The following is a 25,701-nucleotide window of genomic DNA, read 5'->3' as shown; positions in this document are numbered from 1 at the left end:
CCAAGGGAAGGATGCACTGTAAACCAGTGGGCCCCAACGGGGGCGGGGGAGGACCCAGCCTCCCAGGGGGACATCTGACGATGTCTGAGGACAATTTTGATGTCACAGTAGCGGGAGGGGCTACTGGCAGGGATGCTGCCTGTCTCCCCTGAGGCACAGGACGCCCCCCACCCCCCACAGCTATCGGGCCCCAAGGTCCACAGGGCTACTTTTGGGAGACCCCATTCAACACTATGATTCCATAATCTTTCCTTAAAAATATAAGCTAAAATTCTTAAGTTTATTTATATTAAGAAAGAGTGTATTCATGTGTGTGGGAGGGAGGGAGGGAGAGAGAGAAAGAGAGACAGAGAGAGAGAAAAAGGGAAAAAGAGGGAGGGAGGGGGGGAGAATCCCAAGCAGGCTCTACATTCAGCATAGAGCCCAAGACGGGGCTTGAACACACGAACCATGAGATCATGACCTGAGCTGAAATCAAGAGTCAAATGCTTAAGTGACTGAGCCACCCAGGAGCCCCTAAGCTAAAAAATTTTTTCTTAAAAAAAATTCTCTTTTTTTTATTTTGAGAGAGAGAAAAAGAGAGCACATGTGAGCAGAGGAGGGGCAGAGAAAGAGGGAGAGAGAGAACCCCAAGCAGGCTCCACAACCAGCACAGAGCCCAGGACGGGTCTTGACCCCACAAACCTTGAGATCATGATCTGACTGGAGATCAAGAGTCAGATGCCCGAATGACTGAGTCACCCAGTTGCCCCCCCTAAATTAAAATTCTTAAGTACGGTTTTTATTACAGGTTTCTAAACAGAAAGCTGGGGTCTTATCTTCAAAATTAGGAAACATTTAAATATAAATCATTTTATTATACATAAAAAGCTTTTTCCTGACGGTGAAAGTCTGTAAAAAAAACTTAAGAAGTATGGAAACAAAAGAGGACCATCTGTAAATACTATCAATGTTGTGGTTCGTTTCCTTCTATCGTTAAATATGGTAGCTATTATGGCACACGTTCTATTTCAGATACTTTTGAAGAAAACTAGCTTTTCGTCTTCAATAACTCTTCCACGGTACAATCTTTTTTGCAAACATCAGTACTGCACTGGTTTGCTGCCAGATTTCGTTACTTTTCATTCATTTATTTTAATTCCGGTATCTGAACACGCTGTGCTGGATTAGTTTCAGACGTACATACAGTGAGTGATTCCACGATTCTGCACATTACTCGGTGCTAAGTTCACTCTTCACCCCCAGAACCTCTTCTCCACCCATCTCCCCACGCCCCGCCCCGCTAGTGACCACCACTTTGTTCTCTATAGTTGAGAGTCTGTCTTGGTTGGTCTTTTTCCCTTTGTTCATTTGTTTTGCTTCTCAAATTCCACATACAAGTGAAATCACATGGTCCTTCTCTTTCTCTGACTTGTTTCACTTAGCATCGTACTCTCAAGTTCCACCCGTGTCTTCGCAAGTAGGGAGGTTTTGTTTTCTATGGCTGAGTGATATTCCACTGCGCACACCTCGTTTTCTTTCCCCGTTCATCTGTCGACGGACACTTGGGCCGCTTCCATAGTTTGGCTACCATAAACAACACCGCTATAAACACAGAGGTGCGTGTATCCTTTCAAGTTAGTGTTTTCATCTTCCACGTTCATATACCTAGTAGTCCAATTGCTGGAGCATACGGTAATTCTGTTTTTCATTTTCTGAGGAACCTCTAACCTGTTTCCACAGTGGCTACACCAGTTTGCGTTCCCACAATGGTGTAAGAGAGTTCCCTTTTTCTCCACATCCTGGCCAACACCTGCTGTTTCTACTGCCAGATTTTAAGTAACCTTCTGTCTCCCCCTAAACTCCCTTTTAAACTGTTTCCATTTTCATGATAATTTTAAATTATTACAGTTACAAATCATTACGTCAGACCATCCCTGTGCGTAATGCTTTGTCCATGCTCGTGACTTTCTCGGAACGGGACTTTCTTTGAACGGTTCTCACAAGCAGAATTAGACACCCATGCCACTTACCACTACTGACGCTCAGGACCAAACTGCCCTCCACAAGGACTCAACGTCCTACGGGCCACCATTTGTACAGCAGTTTTGAAATACTCCTTTTTTTAAACGTACATGCTGCCTGAGCAAGAAATCCTCAGAGTCCTTAGGACGTTAAGGAAGAAATATTCTCCAGCTGATCTAAACTATCAGATCGTTTTGGTCTAGAAGTACTGGTGACAATCCTCAGCAAATTATCAGCCAATCCAGACAGCGCCCATTAAAAAGGCCAATGGGCTTGTTGAACGGGCGACTCTTCTTCCGGGCCGTAGAAAGCCCACAGGCTTAGGAAGCAGAACAGGTTGAGCTCACGCCCCTTCCACTCACCAGCTGCGTGACCCGATGGGTCATGTCGTTTCCAAGCCTTGGTTCATCTGCGCCACGCAGAGGACCCACCCCCGGGAGCAGGTGAGGGCGACTCCTGTCAGCTCCTTCCACCTATTCTGTGCCTACAGCAGCGTCTACACAGCGCGGCCTCTGTCGAATCAAGAGGCTGGTCTTAACCACGTCTCCTCTCCGTGGTGAGCGCACTGCACGAAGCGGGGCCCCGGTGTGACAGTGGGCGGCAACGGAGGTGAATGATGCGACGTTCTGTTTGACAGACCCAAATGAGGAGCCCGCGCCCGGCCTTCTGCTGTGCCACAAAGTGCATACATGCGGGCAGGAGCCACCCCTCCTCCCTCGTTTAAAGAATATATTTTCAGAAATACTTCTGAAAGAATGTATTCAGAAACACATACAAACAAGAAATACATACAAATGACTATTAACCGTGCGTCTGGAAAATACATTCCCTTCCCCTCTGACGCAATGGTTAGCAATAGCGGGTTGTGTGAGGACAGGGTACCCAGGGCGTATACGCTGAAGATACTCACAAGGCCATGGTCCACTCGGAAAAACGCCATTTGACAGGGTTTATTCAAAAGGTTAGAAAAAGCAATGAAGGCATCTGCAGTATCTAGGTTCAAGATCAACACTGCCGCTATAAAGGACATGCCCTGGACCTGAGGGAAGCAGAGAAGGGGGTTAAACTCACAGGAGCCCCACAGTCTTCATTCGAAAGAGGAACCATCAACACCCACCCTCGTGCTAGAAAGACCCACACAGCCACCCCCCCCCCACCACCCACCCGAAGCTGAACTGAGAGCCTCCTGGACCCTGACCTGTCCCTCCTCGGACGGCTCTGTCACATCAGCCGTCCGGCCCACGCCCCTTCAGTCCCCGCCTCCGTCCCCACAGAGAACGATAAATGGACCTCCCCCCGCTACACATCTGGCATCTGAAGTACCGCCCTCCCGAATGTAGCGTCCCGGTGCCGTGGGAACGTGCATCTAACTTAGTGTGTTAAATCTAAGACCATGCGCACGCACACTTGCTAAGCCACAAAAACGGCAGCAATGGCTTTTAAATGGTTACGGCTTAGGATCTTTTTAATTTAGTGCTAGAAAAAAAAAAAAAATCACGTGGAAAAAATGAAAATCAAACCCAATTAAAACGTGATGAATGCCACAGAGAGGCCGTGTCAGCTCGATCCCTTTACAAGAAAACGGAGGCGACTCCATTTACCACGAGGCTCTCCAACCCCCTCAACCGCAACCAAAAGAAAATCTGAAGGCACGCAACCTGACGTTTGCAGCCAAGGTGGGCTGGGCAACATTCTGCCTTTCTTTGTAGAGGAGAACGGTATAAGGTATTGAAACAGTTCACTTACATAACCCACATCCGGTCGGTAACAAGCATAAGCGCCCAAAATACTGTGCAACGTGTCATGGTACGGACCGCCCTAAAAGGATCAACACACCAAAAACAACACGTGCGTAAGTCTGGTTAGTACTCACGATGGCGTGTGACAGTGCTGCTGCTCCTGCCGCCGGTCACGCCGGCCGTTTACAGACGACCAAGCAGCGGCCAAGCACAGGGCTAGCAGCTCTCCACGCACAGCGCAATTCAACAAGCGGACTACCAACCCGCGGTTGACGAGAGAGGCCGCAGACTCAACCCGCAAAGCTGCTTGGAAGAAAGCGGGCAGCTCAGGCGCGAACGCCTCCCGAGGAAACCACCCTTCGCGGGCTCCCGCTGGGTGACTATCTCCCCTGCCCAGTTCAGCGGGCATGCCCGCTCCCCGCCCCAGGGTTCTTCGGGAGTGAGCGCCACCCGCCGTCCCGGCCGGCCTCTCTGCCTCCCTTCCCCGGATTCTTTCGTGTTTCTCAGCACGGCAGCGTTAAGAACTACCCTCCAAGCGTCCAGGCCCGCGAGCGACCGTGGTATTCCAAACACCCTCCCGGTTCGGCCATCCCTCCCAGACGTGTGCTGGGGCTTCCAGTCTTCTAAGTGAGCGCAGAAGCCAGTACAGAGCCGCGTCCCCCGGGGTCCGTGTGTCCGAAGACGCCGTGAAAGCACCGGCCCGGCCCGCATCCCGCTCTCCCTGCCCGCATCCACCACGCGGCCTCAGTTAACTCGAGGAATAAAAAGCGTACACGGTGTGTGTGACGAGGAAGTCACTCTACAGGCGACTGCATGTGACTCAGAAAGAATGCTGTGGCCTCAACCATCACATTCTGGCACACAGAAAACGTCAGGTGAAAGAGACACTGCCAAATCACAGGGGAACGAAGGGAGGAATGCCCACGACAGGAGGGTAAATGAGAGAAGGGGGACGGGCAGGAGCTCCTGTGGTGGCACCAAATGCCCCCCTGAACACGGGTGTGGACGGTCACCACCTGAGAAACATCAGAGTGCCACAGCGAACTTTCCTTAAAGGTAAATTGGTTCTCACTTAAAGGACTCCCTGCCCTGCCGAATGCTACGTGTCCTTTCTCTGACAAAGATAACAGCTCCTGATTTTAGAAGCCTGTGCTTTGGCCATCTCCCCACACTCTCCCCCTCCCACTGCCCTTTGCTTTTGTAATATTACGTGTTATAAAATTCGGAGCTGAGGGAACCACAGACTGAGAACACACCCAGAGGAACCCGGAGTAAAGAAAAAGGCCAACTTCTCTGCCATCTGCCCCGATCCCATCCGAGAGAGATCCCTAAAGCTCGTCTTCTTCGGGACACATCTCCCTGCACCATGATAATCGCCCAGTGGATCTGTTGAGAAGGCTGAGTCCCCGAGAAAGACTCTGGGAGATCACTCTGGGTCGCCGGCCCTGGGAACGCCGGCCGTCCGCGTCAGCAAGGCGCCAGCACCTCCCGGGCTCCGTCCCGGCGCTCCCACCGCCCTTCTCAGCTACGCAGCAAGTGCGTCTCAGCACTGCCCTGACACTCCCCTTCCTCCAGGGTGTGGGCTCGTGGATCGGGCACAGCGGCCAGGAGGCGGTAAGCAGGGGCCGCAGCACCGAACTCCATGCTCTCTGTTCGATCCTTCAGCGAGGTTCTCTCCCGGGGAAAGCGGAGATGCCCTGCACCATCCGCTCTCTGATGCTTCCCTTCTACTCCTCCTTCTGCCTGGAATGTCTTTCCCATTCTCTGGTCCCTACCCCAAGCACAGCCTGAGAGCCCTTCCTTGGTGACCCGGTTCCCGACACCTCCCCCACGCCCTGGCTGCAGCTCCCCCGTGCTGGGACACACCCAGCTTTCTGCAAAGCCCATGGGTCTCTACCGGCAATGTCTACGCCTGCATGCCGGGCTCACTCCAGGTGGCCGGTGAACCATGTGTTCTGGTTCCCTGGCGTGTGAATGGCACGATCCTAGAAATGGGCCTGACGGAAGGGGATCGGGGATTCCCAGGCTGCTCGGCAGGCCCCAAGGTGAGTGCATGGAGGAGGCCGGGGACCCGTGTGGAAGCTGGTGCAGTGACCCACGAAGGATGGGCATCTGCACCAAGTAAGGGTGGCGGGAACACAGAAAGGACAGATTCGAGGATATTTCAGAAGCAGAACTGGCAAAAACCGTAACAGACTGGATACAGGAGGGTCCAACAAGCCCCCCAGGTGAATGTCTGCTGTCAGAAGAAGAGGGCTTCTGTTCCAGAATCCACTGCTGGCAGCCCTGCGTCCCGTCTTTGCAAATTCAGAAGCCCATGGGAAAGCCCCACGGGTCTCTTTCCTGCCATCCAAGAGAATACTGCATCCTGGCTCCCATGGCTGGCTTCTATACCCAGTGGTGTCACACTGTCCCGGGCCATCTGCTCAGAAGCCCACCCTCACCGCAACCCGCGGCTGCCAAGGACTTCTGCAGCCGCCCTGCCCCGCCCCACACCCCAGGCTCGACCACACCAGATCACGTCCTGAGTGGTGCTGTGTGCGGCCCCAGAACCGAAGCAGCACCAAGGGAAGCTGTCGGACGGAACAGCACACGGGGCCCTTCCCGTGCCACACCTACCAAGGCCTCCATAAATACATTTCCAAAGGAGGCCAGAACGGCCTTTAAAAGCAGAGACGTGGCCATGCTAAATGTCTGTTGGAAAGAACCAGTTCCCCTTATTGGTGAAGTCGAAACGTATTGACATGACACTGCCCTCCCCCCACTCCCCCTAAAATCCCCTAGCATTTTCAAACTTGATTACAAACATGTACGGTTTGGCGTCTATGACGTTTAGATGAAACATACTCAAAGCAACAAATTACCACCACTTACTTGCTGGAAAATGCAGAGATTCGGAAACGTTCTAGAAATGTCCAGTTTAATAAGCTCCAAACTGGCTTCTCGGTCTGCTGCTGAAAAACTGGCATCTATCAAAAGATCAAGAGTCACGACACCTGTCAGGGGCAAGCAAGTGCGAAATCAGAAGGCTCTGGAGCTTTACAGGGATCAAACAGGGGAGCTGCTCTGAACAGGGACAGGGGCCCAAATGCAGCGTGAGCCAACAGACTCCACTTTGGGCTTCCAACAGTTTGTGGGGTTTCTTACTGAAGAGCAACGTCTCACAGCCCCGTCTGATGCTAGGTCATCATTAGGTATCTTCCAGGGTCTGAAATCAAAACCTGACTTGATGTTACCTTACGTCAACACGTGGGAGGGACAAATGAAGGACGATACACCAATGGCTCCAGGCCCGGGAAACAACAACACACGTTTACACGGTCTCCAGCATCGCTGGTGGGAACTCAGCCTGTGCGGCAGTTACCGCGGGGGACACTCTCGTGTTCCATTTCTAAGAAATGTTTACGGATGACTAGTTTCGTATTTTTTGAACTCCAACACTCACAGTACACAAAAAAACCACGACAAGGTACTAGTTAACCAACCGAAGTCATCATTCCTGTGCATCACGGAAATTCCAGAAGCTCATGTGGCAAACGTGCAGTGCCCCATCTCCCTGGGGTAGTTCCCATAATCCTGCATGAGGCAACCCTGGCCCAGCCCTAGGGGCCAGCCTGCCGGAAATCACGTGAACAGTGAATAAAGGAAACCCCCCGGTTAGGACCGGCCCTCTTGCACGTCTGGACACAAACACCCCGCAGGAACTGGTAAATGCTTTCTCCTAAACGTTGTTTCTTCAACTTGTTTGCTCTAAAAAAATCCCTTTTCCCGTGAAGTTTTTTTGTAAATTTGCACCAACCACCATGCCTGTTAAGTAAACTCTGTTGGTTATGTAACAAATAAGGACACATGTAATTGACCGAGGTGGCCCGTGCGACTCAGAGCCACGTATACCTTCGTTCTCCGCTTCGGAGCCTCCTGTGCTGAAGGACCGCCACCTCTCCTTGGCTCGGGCAAGACAGATGTCAAAGAGCTCTGGAAGAGAAGCCTCCGGGTAAGTGTCACATGCACATGGGAGTATGTCTCCTCACAGGAACCAGAGAGGACACTGCTGCCTGTTCAACCACAGACTGCATACCCATTCAGCCACGTACACAAGTCCCCCCAACGCGGCCAACGACACCACCAGGGACTAAGAAAGAACACACGACAGACCACTTGCCTGGCGTCTACTTAAATTACACAACCCACCCATACAATGCTTTCGTGTTGGACTTGTTTGTGGGTTTAATGCCTCTAGCAGGGTGAGCTCCTCGGGGGTGAGACCACAAAGGTCTTTCGCTCATTATGCGTCCAGAGCAAACGGCGCCGGGACAGACACAGATCAATACAGTCAATGAGTATCTGACCGATGGAGGGAGGCAGAGACCAGGGGAAACCCATCTGGTTTCAGACAAGGACAAGATGAAACCGCTACCCTCCACGGCCCAGTCTTCCTAATCTTGCTGCCTGAAGCGGGTAGGGGCGGGGCAAGCAAAATGGGCAGAGGCTTCAAAACCTACAGGTTCTTGCTGGCGGGGCACCACCGGGATGAGTCCCCACAAGGCAGGCTCCAAATCGCCCGGTCCCAGTGCTGCCTGGCCATCCACGTCCGGATCACGGACAGGCCCCAACGGATCACTAAGACTTTACCTGCGGCTACCCAGAGAACTTCTGTGACCTTATTTTCCCCGCCGTTACCTGCAGAAAATAAGGCAGAACACCACCTTTGCCTTCCAGACAGCACATGCTATTTTTTAAAATATAAGCCGAGAGTTCCAGTTAGCAGTATGATGCTCCAACAGGTGAAATCTTGATTAATGACCTTTATCCAGCCTCGTCAAAGATCTGAGAGCCAGCATGCTAGTGGGCCGGGGCAGAAAAGGGTATGACTGTGAAATGTAACCTCACCCTATCATCGTTAGACAGGAGGGTGTGGGGAGCCTCGGCCTGCTCTCACTTTCCAGGAGGTGGGCCCAGCTTCAGTCACGGTAGCAGAAGACAGAAGAGAACGGCCGTGTGGCCCCTGAGCACAGGGAGCCCCTTCCCACATGAGGTATGTGACAGTTAAAGCTCAGACGCCAGCAGACTCACGGGAAGATGGGTCAAAGGGTCAGGGTTTTAAAAAATATGATCTCCGTGGCTTTACTCCTGTGTCTTCAGGGACACCTTCTTCCCAAATCCAATTTCAGAGCACAAGCCTGACTTCCCTAACAGCGGATTACTTCCCTAACGGCTAGTATCACACTGACTTCCAGTTCAGTGTCCAGTCTCACAACCACAACCTTTAAGAGCAAAACTCCAGGCCTTCCCAACTTGGGAACGCGGGCTTCAGAGTCAGGCAGGGGACAGCCTCCACCACACACGAGCGTCTGGGGCACAGGATGGCCGTCAATGCTCTGTAAGACGTGCAAGCAAAGAGTCTAATGTGATGTCCGGCCTGGACAACTGGAATTCACGACCATCTGTGTTCTTACAGTGGCTTAAATATTCAGTAAAACGAAGATCAGGTAGAGCCCAATAGTTGGCATTCGTTCATTCAATGCACCTGTCGTGTGCAGAGCACTGGGCTGGGCACAGGTGACACAGTGGAGAGCATGACAGGCGGGACCCCAGCTTCCTGAGCACCAGCTCTGGCGGGGGCCACGGACGCTAGGCAGCTCCTCAAGAAAGATGCAATTTAAGTAAAATGAGCGAATATCAGCATTTAGATAAACTTTCAAGGTATGTAAGTGATTAATTAGCTGTGTAGCCTAATCTGTTCTGATATGGTCCACAGAAGACTCTAATTCAAATAAAATCTACCCAGGCATCGACGAAAACCAGACACACACACAGTACTCTGTACCACAATCGGCCGTTGAAAGGGTTTAGAAAGTTTTCAAGAATAAGGACCCAGATAATCACTCAGCAGTTCCTCCACACCTCTACCTCTGGGGAAGCTCTTAACAAATCAGTTGCTACAAGTTAAATGTTACACATCATCGTCTCACATGAAGAAGGTACAGTTTTGGTTGGTATGGGTTGGCCAAAAAGGGAGCCTTGAGGACATCACTATATACAGAAACCAGTAACCATCCACTGCCTGGCCAAGGCCACGATCATGGAGAGAAGACGAAAGTCTTGTAAGATTAAAAAAAAAAAAAAAAAGTAATAAATAAATAACACGAGCCCTAGCAACACAGAGAAGATCCAAATTAATCTGTTTTCAACTCCAATGTCTTCAACGGGGTAAAAACCGCCACCATCAATTGCACAGGCACTTCCTGGGCACCAATACAAAGACGACGAGGAAGCAGGTCCGGTCTCAGCAGCTGAGACCGCAGCCAGGGAGAGAAGAAAGAAGCAGAGACCACCATCTATCAAGCAGGTAATCGTAAGTCTCTGAGCTCCTGGCGTCCACGGCCCGCTGCGCGCACAGGCTCACTGGGCGATGGGCTCAGAGCGGAAGGGAGCCCGCTGGGCGCCGCTGAAGGAGGACAAGGGCCAGTGCACCACACAGGGCATCCAGCGAGACAAACAGCCCTAAGAGAGGGGAGTACGCATCTCAAGGTCTCCTCTGGCACAAGCTACCGGTGCCGCAGGGGCCCCTGCGGACAGCAGCCGTCCCTCTAAGGTGCCTGGAACAAAATGCTGCAAAAAACCAACAATCCCCCAAATAGGATGCCTCCAGAGAAACCCTGTCATGTGCCCATCAAGACGTGCTGTCCACAGGACTCTGACATGCCCCAGCCCGCCGATGCTCTGACGCCCTGTCTGTCCAGGGAGGAGGACCGGTATCGGGAAGAAGGCAGTGGTTTGCTCTGAACTACCAGGTAACTGAAGCAGCTAGGAGTGACCCCGGCCTCCCGGAGGACGGTCACCAGGCCTCTCACAAGACACGGCTTCACGGCAATGGCTGCCTTTCTTCCTAACGGGCCAAGGGGACAGGAGAAGCCAGAAGGCTGGGGGTGGAGGCTGGCGGGGGTATGACAAACGGATTCTCCAAGCCTAGAACCACGCAAGCTACTCACCATGGGTGATGTTTAACTCGTTGCCAATGGCCAAGCTCCAGACTTTGCCTCTCACACTGGGAGGGATTCCCTGCCACCATAAATCTCGAACTTTTCTAGAGCACCACCTGGACAAAAATGGAAGCATGAAATTATGAGTTTGTTCTCAATGAAGAAATCTGTTTGCCCGTGTGCCTAGCCCCAGACCACGAGAGCGGGGGGATACACAGTCACGTGGTACAGCCCCTGCCCTCAGGGAGCCTGCAGCCCAGGGTTCCAGAGGCCAGGAGATCAACAACTGGCTTCCACTGGGCAATGGCTGTGACAGGTGTGCCAGGGGCCCCGCATGAGCAGGAAGGGCACTGCAGCTCAGGGGACCTGGGGTGCTATTCTGGAGCTGAACCCCGAGTGACCAGTAGCAGGTGAAGCAAACAGAGGCTGGGAAGGGCTTTCTGAGTGGAAGGCACAGCGACAAGAAATAGCCTGGCCGGCTGCAGGAACTGCCGACAGCTGGGCGTGGCGTGGGGGTGCCGGGAGACACGGCTGCAGAGCCGCAGGGGAGGGGACCCCGAGAGCCCCGTGGCCGGCCACCGCACTGCTGCGCACCGGCCACCTGGGTAATGAGCTGCCAAACTCCACCGGCCATGGAGATTCTGCTAACCCAGAACGTTCGGAACTGCACAAAGACGCTGAGGTCTGCTGGCCGCGACGGACACGCTCTGCCAACATACCGGACAAACGTAAAGTGCCAGAGACTCCCCAGGCGCCTCTCAATGCAGCACCGGCTGGTGCTGCAGGAACCGGGTCTGCATCCCGCTCCACCCACCCCCGCGGAGCCCAGAGCAGATCGCCCCTCTCTGACCCCGTAACGTCCCCGCTAACACCGGGATGGTGAAACCCTCCCCTCCAGGGGCCGTACTGAAGATTAAAGGGGACGGAGCACAGAGGTACCCGGCACAGTGCCCGGAGCCCCGCCGGCGAACTGAATGGCAGCTGTCATATAAACGCACGCATCTAAATCACGTCAAGCATCGGACAGCGCAGCGCGGATGGGGAGGGGCGGTTCTGCAGCCCCAGGGCTCTGAGCACCTCAGCCCTTGTTACTGGGTCCCAACTGACAAAAAGGGTTTCCCAGCCACGTCCAGCCCAGAAAAGCAGGCTCTGGGAACAGCTTGTTTACCTAGTAGACATGCTCAACGGCCATCTGACCCCGTGATGAGAGCGAGTAACACCCAGGAAACTGCCAGAAGCAAGTCCCCAACATCCTGACACACGGTTCAGTGGGAAGGGACAAGAGCTGAAGGGAAATTCACCTCCAAGCTCCCCGGCATCCCGGCTAACGGGCTGAGGCCCGAAAGGAGGCACCGGCCTCTGTGCGTGGCCCTGGGACTGCTGTCCCCTCTCCATTCTGAACACGCAGGAAGAAAAGATCTCCAGCTGCCTCTCTGCTGTTAAGATGACTGCAGCCGCCAGACTCTGCCGGGTACTGGCCAGAAAGTACCGGGTACTGGCCAGTACCGGGTACTGGGCGGTCAAAGAAGACCCGGTCCCCATCTTCGGAAAGAGGACTATAGACACGTGAACACACGGATGCAGCAGGCCCAGGGGTCTTCTACAATCACCTGGGCAGGAAAGTCTTCCCCAGGGAAGTCTCAGCTTTAAAGAACGAAGAAGTGGCTGGATGAGGAGTTACAGGGCAAGAGCACTCTAGGCAAAGGACGTGGAACATGCAAAGGCCCTGCGGCTCCCTAAGAAAAGGGCTCATCAAGGAAGGAGAGCTGGAAGGTGAGCCTACAGATAAAGCAGCGGGCTATCTCACAGAGGAACTCACACTGTTCACGGAGTAGCAGGAAGTCACGGACACTCTATACAGGGAGGGACACAGACCTGGGCTTTAGAAGATCCCTCTGGCTACTGAGCACAAGACAAACTGGGGGTTAGATGGGGGCTGTCACGGGGTCCAGGCAAGGATCGACAGGATGGAACCGAGGCGGGGAGGGAGACTCCAGGCCACGCAAACATATTAGGTAGATTCGCCGAGGGCTGTGACGGGAGCGACAGTGAACAGCACCGCCAGCTACAGGTGTCAGAGAGAAGCGCCTGGTGGCCTAGCAGCCCGACTACACCGCGGCTTACGTTGTCTCCCAGTTAGGCAAAACCTCGTTGTTCCAGGTGAGGACAGCGTTCCCGATGCTCTCCTCCAGGCGGCACCTCTCCTCCAGCTGCCTCCTTCTCCGCTGCGCCTCCTTCAGCTCTGCCGACCGCGACCGGAAGCAAGAACAGAGCACCTGTTAACTGACACCCACCCTGTTCACGCCGCGTGACTTTCCTCAGGGTCACGCTGTGAAGCCACCGCAGGCCTCTCTCTCTAGACCCATTTCGGGCTCACGGAGTTTCAAAAGCTCAGGTGTCATCACTTCTTGGGAAGCTTTTCAGGCAAAGCACACGTACGGAGGCAGTACTTACATGAGAACACAGTTCACCGATCAAAAAAAGAAACCCGTGAAACCCACCGCCTGGTCAAAAACGGGAACATTACCGGACCACCAGACGCCCGTGGCCCCGGCCCGATGCCCTTCCCAACAGAAGCCCCAGCCTCGCCCCCCTCCTGGTGTGTAAGCAGCCCCCCTGAGAAATTACCCTGCATCTTAACTGACACATCCTTTCCTGTCTTTTTTTATGGTGGTAAAACACCCAAAACAAAATTTACATCTTAACCATTTTAAATGTAGGATCAGTGGCATCGAGCATGTTCACACTGTTACGCAGCCATCGCCATCGTCCGTCTCCAGAACTTTCCCGCCTTCCCAAAATGAAACGCCACACTCGTTAGACACGGACTCCCGTGCCCTCCTCCCCCGGCCCCCACGTTTCTACTTCCATCTGTGTGTCCTTCAGTGAGTAGCCTCTTTCACTGAGTGTAACGCCCTCCAGGTTCGTTCCTGTGGTAGCACGCCTCAGAATGTCCTTCCTTCTTACGGCTGAATTAATATTCCACTGTATGGATGGGCCACATTTTGTTGATTACGTATACTTTTCAAACACGCTGGACTCCTAGGGATTTTAAGTGTCGCAAGGGATTTTATCAAATCCAATCACATCTTCTTGTAAATAAGGAAAAGAGAGCCCAGGGAGGGGAGGAAGTCTGCGCATCACCACTGGCTTTCCCCAAACCAGCACTTTCACCCCGCACGGTCTCTTTTCTTGTGTAAATTCTATTACCTTGAGTAAAGCTACCGGGAACGGACGGTTAGTAGACACATACACTTTTGATGGAACATTATAAACTTCAAAACATTAAGACATTCCCCAAGGTTCAGGATCTAGGGCTCCAGAAGGTAAAAGACTCTCCAGAAAGACACAAAATCTTGTGCTGTCTTACACAACCGACACGCGAGAATCCCGTTACCTCGTTTTTTGGCCTGAACCACCATTTCTTCATACTGCTGCCTGTGTTTCTGGGCTTCTTCAGCTGGCTTCGCTGGGAGATTCCTTGATAGAAAATAAACAATTTTCACCATTTTAAATAGCAAACAGAAGTCGCTGAAAAACAAAACTTTCCGAACGACTTACTAAAAAAAATGACACACTCAAAGACCAAAAAACTACATTTGTTACAAAGACACAACAATTTCGTAAACTAAACATACTTACAGACACTAAAACAAGCTCACTGTAAACAACCTGAAGTACAAAGATCGCTAGAAAGAAAAGAACAATTGCCCACGGTCCCAATAAACACTTCACCTTTTGGAATTTTTCACCCCAGTCTCCAAAGCAACTGTGAGCTGACAACGCACTAGTTAACTGTCACGGTCACTGTGAACCGGGGGCCCTCCGGAAGGATGGCACACATGTATGAACACGTTCCTGGGCCAGTTTCTCAGGGGCACAAGGTCTGTTCGTATCCGCCACTGGCTCATCTGTTTGGTTTCGTACACACAAATGTGCACCACAGTTCTGAGCACCTGCACGGGGTGTGCAACTTCGAATCCTGGGTAAAAACACTAAAATGCAGGCTCCTTCAGGAAAGTGCGGGAGAATCTGCTGGCCCTTGACAAGTGGGAGGCGGCAAGGTCTGGCTGGTGCAGCCCGCGTTGGGGCACATTCGGAAAGAGCCACCGCCCTGCTGCAGGAGGGCACGGTGCTGTCTCCCGGAGGCCGCCGTTCTGGGAGCACTGCGGGAGCGGCGATCCTCAGTGGGCTCTTTCCACGTCTCTGTCCACCTTCCTAATCCGGCACTTCAGGGCTTCTCTCCCCGTCCACGACACACCCACCAATTCCAAGGACCACGAGCTAACGTCAGAAGACGCATTTCTTCTTTGGATTTTATCAGTTTTAAATTTCAGAACGGGCAGGGACCCAAGGGACCGCTGCTCGACAATCTCTCTTTCCCCCTCTTTTCACAGCTGAGGGATCTTTCTGTTCAAGCGCAGTGTTCTATGGAAGCTCGATACTGAAGTGAGGTGAGCTGCGGCCTGTACCTCCCTAAGGTCTCCAAGTGCGGTCTGTAAACCCGTCCTCAAAACCGATCTCATCTGTGTAGGGACACTAGAGGCCCAGAGAGAGGCGGGCCTGGTGAGGTCGCTGCAGCCCGTGTGCCGCAGATCCCACAGAACCCAGCGGGCCAGTCCAGGACCTGTCCTACAGGACTGGGGCGCCCCTGCAACACCACCTGTGAGCTACGTACACTTCCCGGGGTTCTGGCAGTTACAAGCCGGTCCACAATTTACAATAGCTACTTAAGTATTTCTAAACGCTGAATTAAAATGAAAAACCACTTGAATGGAAAACCCGGCGTCAGAATTTCTGTGTTAAAGGACAGTTTTCCAGATAAGTTCTTTTATTATTATTATTATTATTATTATTATTATTATCATCAGAGAACACATGTCAATGTAGGGAATAAAGAGGAAATGAGCATTTCTAATATGAAATATGGCTTACTCTTCTCCCCTCTGGTGCCCCCAGCCCTTTTCTAGTGTAAACTGTACTTATCTACTAAAGCAAACATTCTAGAGAGTCTTTGAAGACTCATGCTGGTCTCGGGGCGCCTGGCTGGCTCAGTCAGTTGAGCGTCCGAATTCAGCTCAGGTCATGATCTCACCCGTTCCTGAGTTCAAGCCCCACGTCGGGCTCTGTGCTGACAGCCTAGAGCCTGCTTCAGATTCTGTGTCTGCCTGGCTCTCTGCCCCTCCCCTGCTCATGCTCTCTCTCAAAAGTAAGTAAACATGAAAAAAAAAAAAAAAAAAGAAAAGAAAAAAGACTCACGCTGGTCTGTCTTCCAGGATGAGTGCGGTGGTAGAAAGTGGCTCAAAATCAAGATTCTTCCTCACATTCTGCTTCGGAGAGGGCGGCTTGCTAGGTCGTCCAGCCTTGTCTTCATATTCCTGGCACAAAGAAACAAGGGATACCTGTGGGCCTGGACAGCTCAGGTGTTATGACGCCCTTCCGAAGGCGAGAAAGCTGTTTTGTAATCAAGTCTTTCATGTGATTTTGAGGATAATGCACTGAAACCACTTCCTTTTCAGAAGGAAGAGCCACCCACTAAAGGGGTCCCACAGCCCCGTGGGGAGAACCGTGCCCCTTCCCCGCGCCGGTGGGGGAGCCGCCGAGGACCGCCATCCCAGCAGCCCCTTTAGAAGGGCCCACAAGCCACCTCGGGTGTCCTCCGCTTCTCCTGGGTTAAGAGGCGTATCTTCCGGCTTCTGAACGACGTCAAGTTTTACTGATGATTGCAGTGGCCGCTGGGAAGCTCAGAGCCAGAGCAACGGCCAATTCTGGCACTCATCTGATCCCCTGGCTTCATCTCATATACCCACTCCCGACCGAAACCTCAAACCCACTTTCTTTTGTCTCATCGCATTTTATGTATTTTTGTTGGCTTTAAATCGCTTCTGCGATGGAAGAGGTTAAAATTTTTTTGCAGAAGATGAAAAAGCTGTTTCAGGGGCGCCTGGGTGGCGCAGTCGGTTAAGCGTCCGACTTCAGCCAGGTCACGATCTCGCGGTCCGTGAGTTCGAGCCCCGCGTCGGGCTCTGGGCTGATGGCTCGGAGCCTGGAGCCTGTTTCCGATTCTGTGTCTCCCTCTCTCTCTGCCCCTCCCCCGTTCATGCTCTGTCTCTCTCTGTCCCCAAAAAAATAAATAAACGTTGAAAAAAAGAAAAAGCTGTTTCACTTTACACACATAGTTTTTTAACTGAAATCCAGGTGACACCATGTTATATTAGTTTAAGGTGTACAACGCACCAATTCCACAGACAACTCTGTGTTATGCTGTGCTCACCTCGCGTGCAGCTACCGCCTGTCCCCACACAGCACTAGGACAGGATCACTGACTCTATTCCCCGTGCTGCGCACTTTGTCCCCATGACTTACTCGCTCCACAGCTGGAAGCCTGTATCTCCCTCTCCCCTCCACCCATTTTCCCACCCCCACCCCCTCCCCTCTGGCCACCACCAGTGTGTCCTCTGTATTTACCGATGTTTTTGCTTGTTGTTTATTCATTTGTTTTGCTCTTCACATTCCACACATGAGTGAACTCATCTGGTATCTGTCTGACTCATTTCACTTAGCATAACACCCTAGGTCTATCCATGTTGTTGCAAATGCTGTTTCATTTTCTTTTTTTTTAAATTTTTTAAAATATTTATTTTTTGAGAGAGAGAGACAGAGTGCGAGCAGGGGAGGAACACAGGGAGAGGGAGACACAGAATCCGAAGCAAGCTCCAGGCTCCAAGCTGTCAGCACAGAGCCCGACGCGGGGCTCAAACTCACAAACCGTGAAATCATGACCTAAGCCGAAGTCGGACGCTTAACCGACTGAGCCACCCAGGCGCCCCTGTTCCATTTTCTTAAAAGCAGAAACTTAAAAAAATTCTTTAACATCTTTGTATGAAGCCATCACTGCAAGTTGTTACATAAATATTTGTGCCATGAACAGCCTCTCAACCCCTGGGTAACTAATCTGTCCCACGGACTGCAACCACAAAAGCTTAGTCACATCTGGTGACCCACATTCCAAATGCCCAAACAGGAGAGTTCAGGACAGTCAAGCAAGTTGGCACCAAGGAGTCCGGTTTCTGATATAGCGTGAGTGTGTGTGTGTGTGTGTGTGTGTGTGTGTGTGCGCGCGCGTGGGTACCCTTAGCCCTCGACAAAACAGGAAAAAAAAAAAAAAAAAAAAAGAACCAATACTTTCTGATTGCCTATTATAGACGAGGCTCCCGGGACCCTCACTTAAGGGAAGACAATCTAACTGGTAAGACAGGACAAACAAATGAATAGTTAACCTAAGACTTAACACCCATTCCAGATAACAGAAGCAGTATCCCAAGTGGAACGCAATTAACTGCTAAATGAATTTTATTAACAGCTGCCAAGGAGGGTGTTACTGGTAAAATTATTTGGCAAACGATTCTTCTCTCAGCTAGAGAAGTCTATAGAGGCTTCTAAAAAGTGGAGAGGAAAATGTCTTTCCTCAAACTACGTAAGCTATGAGAAGAGAGTGCACAGAGAGGCAGGTGGGTGGGGCTGTTCTGTACGTCTGGATGGACAAGATTAGATGACATCACTGTCTACTCTAACTTAAAATGGTTCCATTAAAATACTAAAACGACTTCTGCCTGCCCAGACCGAGAAAACAGACTCACTTTTTCATCGATTCCACATCTGATCACATGCGGTTTCGGGCACTCGGCTGCAATCTAACATGACGCCAGGCACTGGAAGCTTCAAATCTAGCACCTGGATGCCCAAATCTTGAGTTCCGTAGACAATCTACCAAAAGCTGTATGTTAAGAAAGATTCTGAGGCATGCTGCATTTTTTTTTCAACGTTTATTTATTTTTGGGACAGAGAGAGACAGAGCATGAACGGGGGAGGGGCAGAGAGAGAGGGAGACACAGAATCGGAAACAGGCTCCAGGCTCTGAGCCATCAGCCCAGAGCCTGATGCGGGGCTCGAACTCCCGGACCGCGAGATCGTGACCTGGCTGAAGTCGGACGCTTAACCGACTGCGCCACCCAGGCGCCCCGAGGCATGCTGCATTTTAACAAGAATTAGTAACGAATGCCCTGTAAGGTCCTATCTGGTGACCATGGTCTAGTGACCTATATGCCAAGGCCAAAAATGACAAGCTCCAAGTTAAGTGTCCCAGAACGTGGACACCCGTTTCCATTTGCTGTGTGTGCTTTACACACACTGTGTCACTTTATCTCGGTAACAATCTCTGTGGCAAGGCTCCCCCCCACCATTTTATAGATAGGGTAACTGAGGCTCAAGGTGAAGTGACTTACCCTCAAACACACAGCCGGCAAGGGGCTGGGGCTAGCCACTCCGCCACTCTATGCCAGCCCAATCTCTTTTTGACTATACTTAAACCGGTGTGCAGCTTTAGAGGGAAAAGGCTACTTGGGTTAAGTGTGGCCTCTGGAGGCAGACAGGTACGGGAGCAAATTCACCACCAATACCCAGCCGTGGCTTCAGGCAGAACTTAGAATCCCTGAGCTTCGTGTCCACATGTGCAAAAAGGGAAACTGTACTGACCAGACAGCGCTAAGGAACAAGGAGGGGCTTGGTGCAGAGAAAGTTCTCGATAAAGGGCAGCCCTGGTTGCTGAGTACCATTATCCTTAGCCTTGAAACAAGTGCATAATGCGCGCGCGCGCGCGCACACACACACACACACACACACACACACACACCCCTCTAGGGCCAAGCAACCAAGTCTACAAACAGCACAGATACAAAAAGCAGTAGAATTAACCAAACACCTTGATGCATAACCAAAAAACATCAGACCTCTTCAGTTAGCGCTCAGAAGCTCTTTACAGCAAGTAGAAACAGACGTTAATGAGCCAAACGCTTGGTGACAATTTTACACACACAGTGAGCAGAACTTGGCCTTCACGCCAGCCCTCTGAGGAGCCGCCTCCGTCCCCAGGCCACAGAAGGGAAGGTGGAGACCCAGAGCCGTCAATGACCGGCCCAGCCAGAGCAGAGGAGCTGGGGTCAGAAGTCAGGCCTCTGGTTCTGCAGTCACACTTGCCACCACTCTCCGGAACTCAGGCGAGCCACTCACGGACATGGTGCAGAAGTAATTTAATCATTCACATCCCGTCCAAACAAAGCCTCCAACCATGACAGCAACCTGTAATACCGAATTAAGGGCAGGTGCAGGGCAAACACTTTTCTGTTTTAGTCACATAGAGCACTGCATGATTTAAAAAAAAAAAAAAAAAAATTGAAGAGGCCTGTCCTGCCCATACTTGAAATCCCAGGGAAAGCCTTTCTAGAAGGATATAAATGGCGTCAGCAACGGTTTACAGGTCACGTGCTATGCCCTGTTCCTCCAGAAGTTCACACAGAGGTGTCTACAAGAAGCTCATTTTCCAAACGAGACGAACCGATTTGAGAAACTGAGGACTACTGCTCTTTTTTGCTGCCTGACCACCGCCACCGTGGGGCACATGCGCGGTCCCAAGAAGGGCCCGTCCCACTGGGCTCCGCCTCAGGGCCCAGCGCCCCCATCTGGCCGAGGCTGACATCTAAGGATGTGAAGGAGCAGACGCGCACACTGGCCAAGACGGGCCCGGCTCCCTCACAAATTGGTGTGATCCCAACAGACTCAGGAGGCACTGTCCAGGTACATTCTGTGACAGTCAATAACATCCCAAGAATTCCTAAGTCTAAAGGACTTGCTCTGGATCTACCTGAGGATGTCCACCATTTAATTAAGAAGGCTGTTGCTGTCTGAAGGCGTCTCGAGAGGAACAGAAAGGATAAGGATGCTAAATTCCTACTCATTCTTTTTTTAAAAAATTTTAAATGTTTTATTTATTTGAGAGAGAGAGAGAGAGAGAGAGAGCATGAGCAGGAGAGGGGCAGAGAGAGAGAGACACGGAATCCAAAGCAGGCTCCAGGCTCTGGGCTGTCAGCACAGAGGCCGACGCGGGGCTCGAACCCACGAACCGTGAGATCATGACCTGAGCTGAAGTCGGACGCTTAACCGACTGAGCCACCCAGGCGCCCCTAAATCCCTACTCATTCTGACAAAGAGCCGTATTTACTGGTTGGCTCAATAATCGTTAAGACCTAGCAAGTCCTTCCCCCAGTTGGAAATATGAGTCACTCACAGCCTCTGCCCTCATGGCATAAATTTGTCTGCGCACTCGAGCAAATAAGATCATTGTTCAACTAGGAAAAAAGAAAGGACTATTCACTCTAAGGATCCTTCAGGGGGGGTGTGGGGGGAGGGCAGTGAATAAAACGTCCCTAGAAAAACAACTTTCAGCCATGAATGATCAGCGTTAGGGTCAGCATGTGATGGGGCAAGAGCTAGGTCTCTGGAAGCAAAAAGAGTGAGTTCGAAGCCTGGCTCTGACCTGAGGCGAGTCCTCTCTCTCCTCGCTCAGCCTGCTTCCTCGCCTATGAAAAGGCATCAGGTGTGAAGGCTCCTGGGAGGAGGAGGTGAGATGAGGTCCGATCAGTGGCTGCCACGAAGCATGAGCCCTTTCTTTGGGCCAGGCCCAGCCTCAGGCCAATTTATCATCATAAAGTCCCTTCTCTTCTTGGGACCCTTATGGGATCAAATTTTGATGAGCCTGCAGACTACTCAGTATAAATCACCTGTTCCAGCGACAGCTAGAGTGCAATGCCCTGCACGGCCCCAGCGGGAAATGAGAACAGAGTTCTTCAAAGTTCTGGTGACAAATCAGTTTAAGTGGTCATGGTAACATTTTTTTTCTTTCTTTCTTTCTTTTTTTTTTTTTTTAAGTTTATTTATTTTGAGAATCCCAAGCAGGCTCTGTGCTATCAGTGCAGAGCCTGACACGGGGCTCAAACTCACGAACTGTGAGATCATGACCTGAGCTAAAATCAAGAGTCGGGGGACGCCTAACCAACTGAGCCACCCAGGTGCCCCTGCAACATTTTCTTTCTTTTAAACCAAATGATAAAAAATACAGAATCCACACAGTAAGGACAGTTGGTTTCACTTCTATACCTAGTTATGCCAGTGTGCAGTCTCAAACTGTCTAAGCCGGGGCAGGGGGGGTGGTGGTGTCAGGTCAAAAAAGCTTCCAAGCCACTAATTTGGAAGCCTCTGCCCTGAGGGGTTTACCATGCATCCTGCTGGGAAGACAAGACCGGCACCAGCGAGAGCAGCAAACAGAACCTACTGCACTTAACCAGGGGCTGAGAGGTGGCTGTGGTCCGATGACCTAGCAAAGGGTCCAGAAAAATGTCAGGGCATCTGAGCAGGGCCTCAGCTCCACGCAGGGGCCATGAGCAAAACAGATTCAGCAGGCAGGAGGAAGATGGAAAGGGACCTTATCTGCGAAGGAACTACAGGGGGCCCGGCACTCGAGGAGACCCAGGCCACAGCCCTGAAGGGCTCTGGTAGGGGCAGTAAGATGCTGGCAGAGGCTACGAAACCAGAGAATGAAAAATGCCACGGGAGAGCAAGCCCGGAGGACAGGATGCCTACAGCTGGGGGAAATCAAGGAAAGCATCTCAGAAAGGGTCCGTATGAGTGGACAGAGGACCAGGGTGATTGGCCCGGAAGCCACGAGGGAGAGGCCTGCGACGGCACAGGCGGCGGCCAAGAGACACGCACGAGAGCTGGCTTATTCGTGGGGTAGGACGAGCGCGTTACGTGGGGAATGACGCCGAGGCGAAGCTGTGTTGCTTTAGGTTTTACAGTCTCAACAAGCCGCCTAGAGCTGCCTGGACAAGCCTCGCCGGAGAGGAGCTGCACTGGCACAGAGCCGGAAAGCAAACTGAGCGAGGCGTGGCGAGCCTGTGAGACGCATCCCATGGAAGGATCCCCATCGTGGGTGTGATCTGAACGACGTGAAGGGCGAGGAGAAGGGGGACACACCCCTAGGGCGTACAACCTGCCGTTAGGAAGGGAAAAAAAGATGACCTCAATAGGCATCTGTTTTAAGAGGACGAAGAAAAGATGAAGCTTGTCTCTCGAATGATGAACAGGAAGTATTCCTGGCCGGACGGCAGGAGGGGCTGTCAACGCCACTTACAGCCCTGGGAAGAGTGCGGCCAGGAACGGAAGCCCCCGGCTGCCTGGAAATCTACACTTGCCGGAAGGAGAACGGGCCATCAGGCCACACCTGCACTCCAGTCCTTGACTCAACTGTATATGGTACCAAGATCAGCCTTCTCAAAGGACGACGGACGTGCTGGCGGTATGGCTCCAACAAAGCATGGCGGGTCACCACACGTGGCACCCGTACGACTGACGTGAGCCAGCGTCGATGGCAGCACAGCTGCCACATCTGCAGCGCCGGGGACCCAGGCAGCCTGCAGGGGAAGCACCAGGAAGGAAGCAGGCTTGGGTCTCGACCAGCACCTCCTCAACTATCGCCACCGCAGCGTGACCTTGAGCGCATCCCTTCACCCTTCCAAGCCTGTTTCCTCGTCGATGGACTGAGAATGGGTTAACCTAAGGCACACAGGCACAGCAGGTACCCAGAAAATGGCAGGGAATTCTTACCTTGTCGTGTTACTAAAAACGACTCTTCTCGGTATCTCCCGCCAGGAGTGGTACTTAACAGGGCCGAAGGGAAAAGTGAAGGGCAGTGAAGTGCCTGGAAGGAACACTGCGCTGGTTTCACACTTTGCCATTTGTAACAAGCAGTTCTGGGGGGAGAGGGGCACGGCTTTGGAATCTGAGACGACACCGCTTTGGTTTTGACATTTTTAGCGGGGAAGAGTGGCCTGTCCAGGTCTCACGAGTGCTCAGTCTGCCAGAGGGCAGTCCTGGTGACCACCGAGGCTTGACCTCACAGGAAGAAGGCCCCCTCAGAGCCTCCAGTCTACTCACCAGGCAGTACTTTCTTTCCCAAAGAGCATTCGCTAAGTTACCGGAAACGGCACTCGGGAGAGCAACTCTCCGGAGCCGTTTCTAATTGTCGTGTCCCTTACAAAAGGTCTACAACACAAAAGTTAATCTGCGGTCTCGCGAATGAGCGGTGGGTTTCAACAAGATGCTGCAATCTGACCACCCTACTGGGACCCGGCGCAAGCAGGGTACGGGCTCATCTTCACACAAAGGCTTCCCCCAGGCTCACAGGCACAGGCCACTCTCGCCTCTGAGAGGGGAGCCCGGCCTGACCCGAATCCGAGAACAGGCTGCAATCTCATGGGGGGTGGTTAACAATCAGGAGGCGCCGACTCGCTCGCTCAGCCTCTCACCGCACCATTAAAAACCGAGGCCTGTTAGAAAATCACGCGGAACCGCACACACAAAGAATGCAGGGAGGCGCGCGGGGCGCACGGCGGCCACTTGCAAGCCTCGGCTCGCTGGAGCAGTCGTGTGCAACACACACGCACGCACCGGGCGCACCCACGCAGGCGCCCCGGCCGGTGACCGGCGGTGGCCCTCGGGGGGGGGGGGGGGGCGGCCCCACTCACCATGAACGCCGCGGGGCTCAGGGGCGCGCGGCCGGCGGCTCCATGCCCGGGCGGGCTCCGGCGGCCGGCTCCGGGGACCTCGGGCGGCGGCTCGGCGGGCGGGGGCGGGGGCGGCAGGCCGCGCAGTCGCGCGCAGATGCCGCGCTGCCGATCGCGCGCTCCGTCTCGGCGCGTCAGGCCTGGCGCGCGGACGCGGAGAGGCGGGGAGCCGAGAGCGGTGTGGGCGGCGGGGGCGGCCCCCCGTGTCCCGGGTACCCCCCGCGGTCCCGACCCCTCCGTTCCGCAGCGGCTCCCCGCGCCCGCTGGAGCCGACGCAGGCGGACACGAAAGGGTGGGCGACGCGGCATCTCAGCGCAGCAACATCATGCTGGGAAATGGGACACTCTTAAAAGGAGGCAGCACAACACCGAGCACAGGGCAAAGCTCTGCTCTGTAAGGTTTTTTAAAATAAAAAATGTGCATTACCAAAAGGAACTATGTAAAATATCTACACTGCTAACCTCTGGGTCGTGGGCTTATGATGAGCAATTTTCATTCTCTACACCGTTGCTCATTTTTTTCTGCAATAAGATTAGTTCAATCCGAAGGTCAGGGTACACACCCAAACACAACCTGACAGCAATCTGACCAACGACTGCTTCTGGGGGACTGGCTGGGAAGGGGCATTAGAATCTGTGCCGGGTGTCAGAAATGGTATCTTTACATGCACTCATCAAAACTAACTGGAGAGCACCCTTCAGATGAGAGCATCCCACTGCTTATAAATTATACCTCAATTTACAAAAATCTTTAAAATCTGCATAGGGTCAAACGTTATTTCTTGTCAGCCCATGGGTCCAATGGCCAAGGGCTGAACAAATTCGGTCTGAGACAATGCAAGACTCCTCTGTGATGGAAATTCACAAGTCCCCAGACTATGAGTACAGGCTTTTCCCTATCTGATTTTCTGGATAACCGCATTCCCAAACTGCCACCAGAAACTTCTTCACTCAGAAAGAAGTCCATGATATCCACGAGGCCACACTCAGAACGACAAGGCAATGAGGGGGAACAGGAGAATACATGGAGAGAGGAGTTTGCAGAAGTCATTGGCAGGTGCAGCCATTTTGGGAAAGCGTCTGGCGGTCTCTTACACCGTTGGATGTGTACCTACCGCACTCCTGGGGACCTGCCCAGGGCAAAGAAAACAGGCGTCCAGAGAGAGACTTGAGGCAAATCTTCACAACATGAGCACACATTAACTGAGCATGGGGATGGAGAGGAAGAAGCTGTGGACACAGGCTACGATGCAGGCAAACCCCAGAGCGGGACACAGTGGAAGAAGCCACACAAAGGCTAATCTGCACAATCCATTTCTATGACATTTCTTTACAAGGCAAATCTCTAGACAGAAGGCAAGTTAGTGTCTGCCTGGAGCTGGAGGGGGGAGTAGAGACCCACTGCCAACAGGAACTTCATGGAGTGAGGGAAATACCCGAATACTGGATTGCACTGGGAGTTGCACAACTGCGTAAACTTACGAAAAAAATCACTCAGTACGCACAATGAGGAATTTTA

At 52.4% G+C, this 25,701-nt stretch overlaps 1 protein-coding gene across 9 annotated transcripts in view; it reads right to left on the bottom strand.

The window, feature by feature from the left end:
* The window catches only part of TBC1D14 (TBC1 domain family member 14), a 111,888-nt gene that overhangs the window by 18,067 nt on the left and 68,120 nt on the right, over nt 1-25,701 (bottom strand). For 5 of the 9 annotated variants that reach the window (XM_045474637.1, XM_045474640.1, XM_045474641.1 and 2 more), the window contains 8 exons: nt 15,986-16,104; nt 14,124-14,206; nt 12,851-12,968; nt 10,736-10,842; nt 7,638-7,718; nt 6,618-6,712; nt 3,751-3,822; nt 2,915-3,043 (listed from right to left, as the gene is read on the bottom strand). In XM_045474637.1, coding sequence (XP_045330593.1) covers nt 2,915-3,043; nt 3,751-3,822; nt 6,618-6,712; nt 7,638-7,718; nt 10,736-10,842; nt 12,851-12,968; nt 14,124-14,206; nt 15,986-16,104 — 804 coding nt within the window. Of the gene's footprint in view, nt 1-2,914; nt 3,044-3,750; nt 3,823-6,617; nt 6,713-7,637; nt 7,719-10,735; nt 10,843-12,850; nt 12,969-14,123; nt 14,207-15,985; nt 16,105-18,366; nt 18,477-24,144; nt 24,289-25,701 lie in introns of those variants that run through there. The other 4 variants (XM_045474644.1, XM_045474645.1, XM_045474638.1 and 1 more) reach the window with 4 other exon arrangements.

The sequence above is a fragment of the Leopardus geoffroyi genome, chromosome B1 (genome assembly GCF_018350155.1).
Source record: "Leopardus geoffroyi isolate Oge1 chromosome B1, O.geoffroyi_Oge1_pat1.0, whole genome shotgun sequence".
Classification (NCBI taxonomy): domain Eukaryota; kingdom Metazoa; phylum Chordata; class Mammalia; order Carnivora; family Felidae; genus Leopardus; species Leopardus geoffroyi.
The sequence above is the reverse complement of the archived record's forward strand: the minus strand, read 5'-3'. Positions and strand labels throughout refer to the sequence as shown.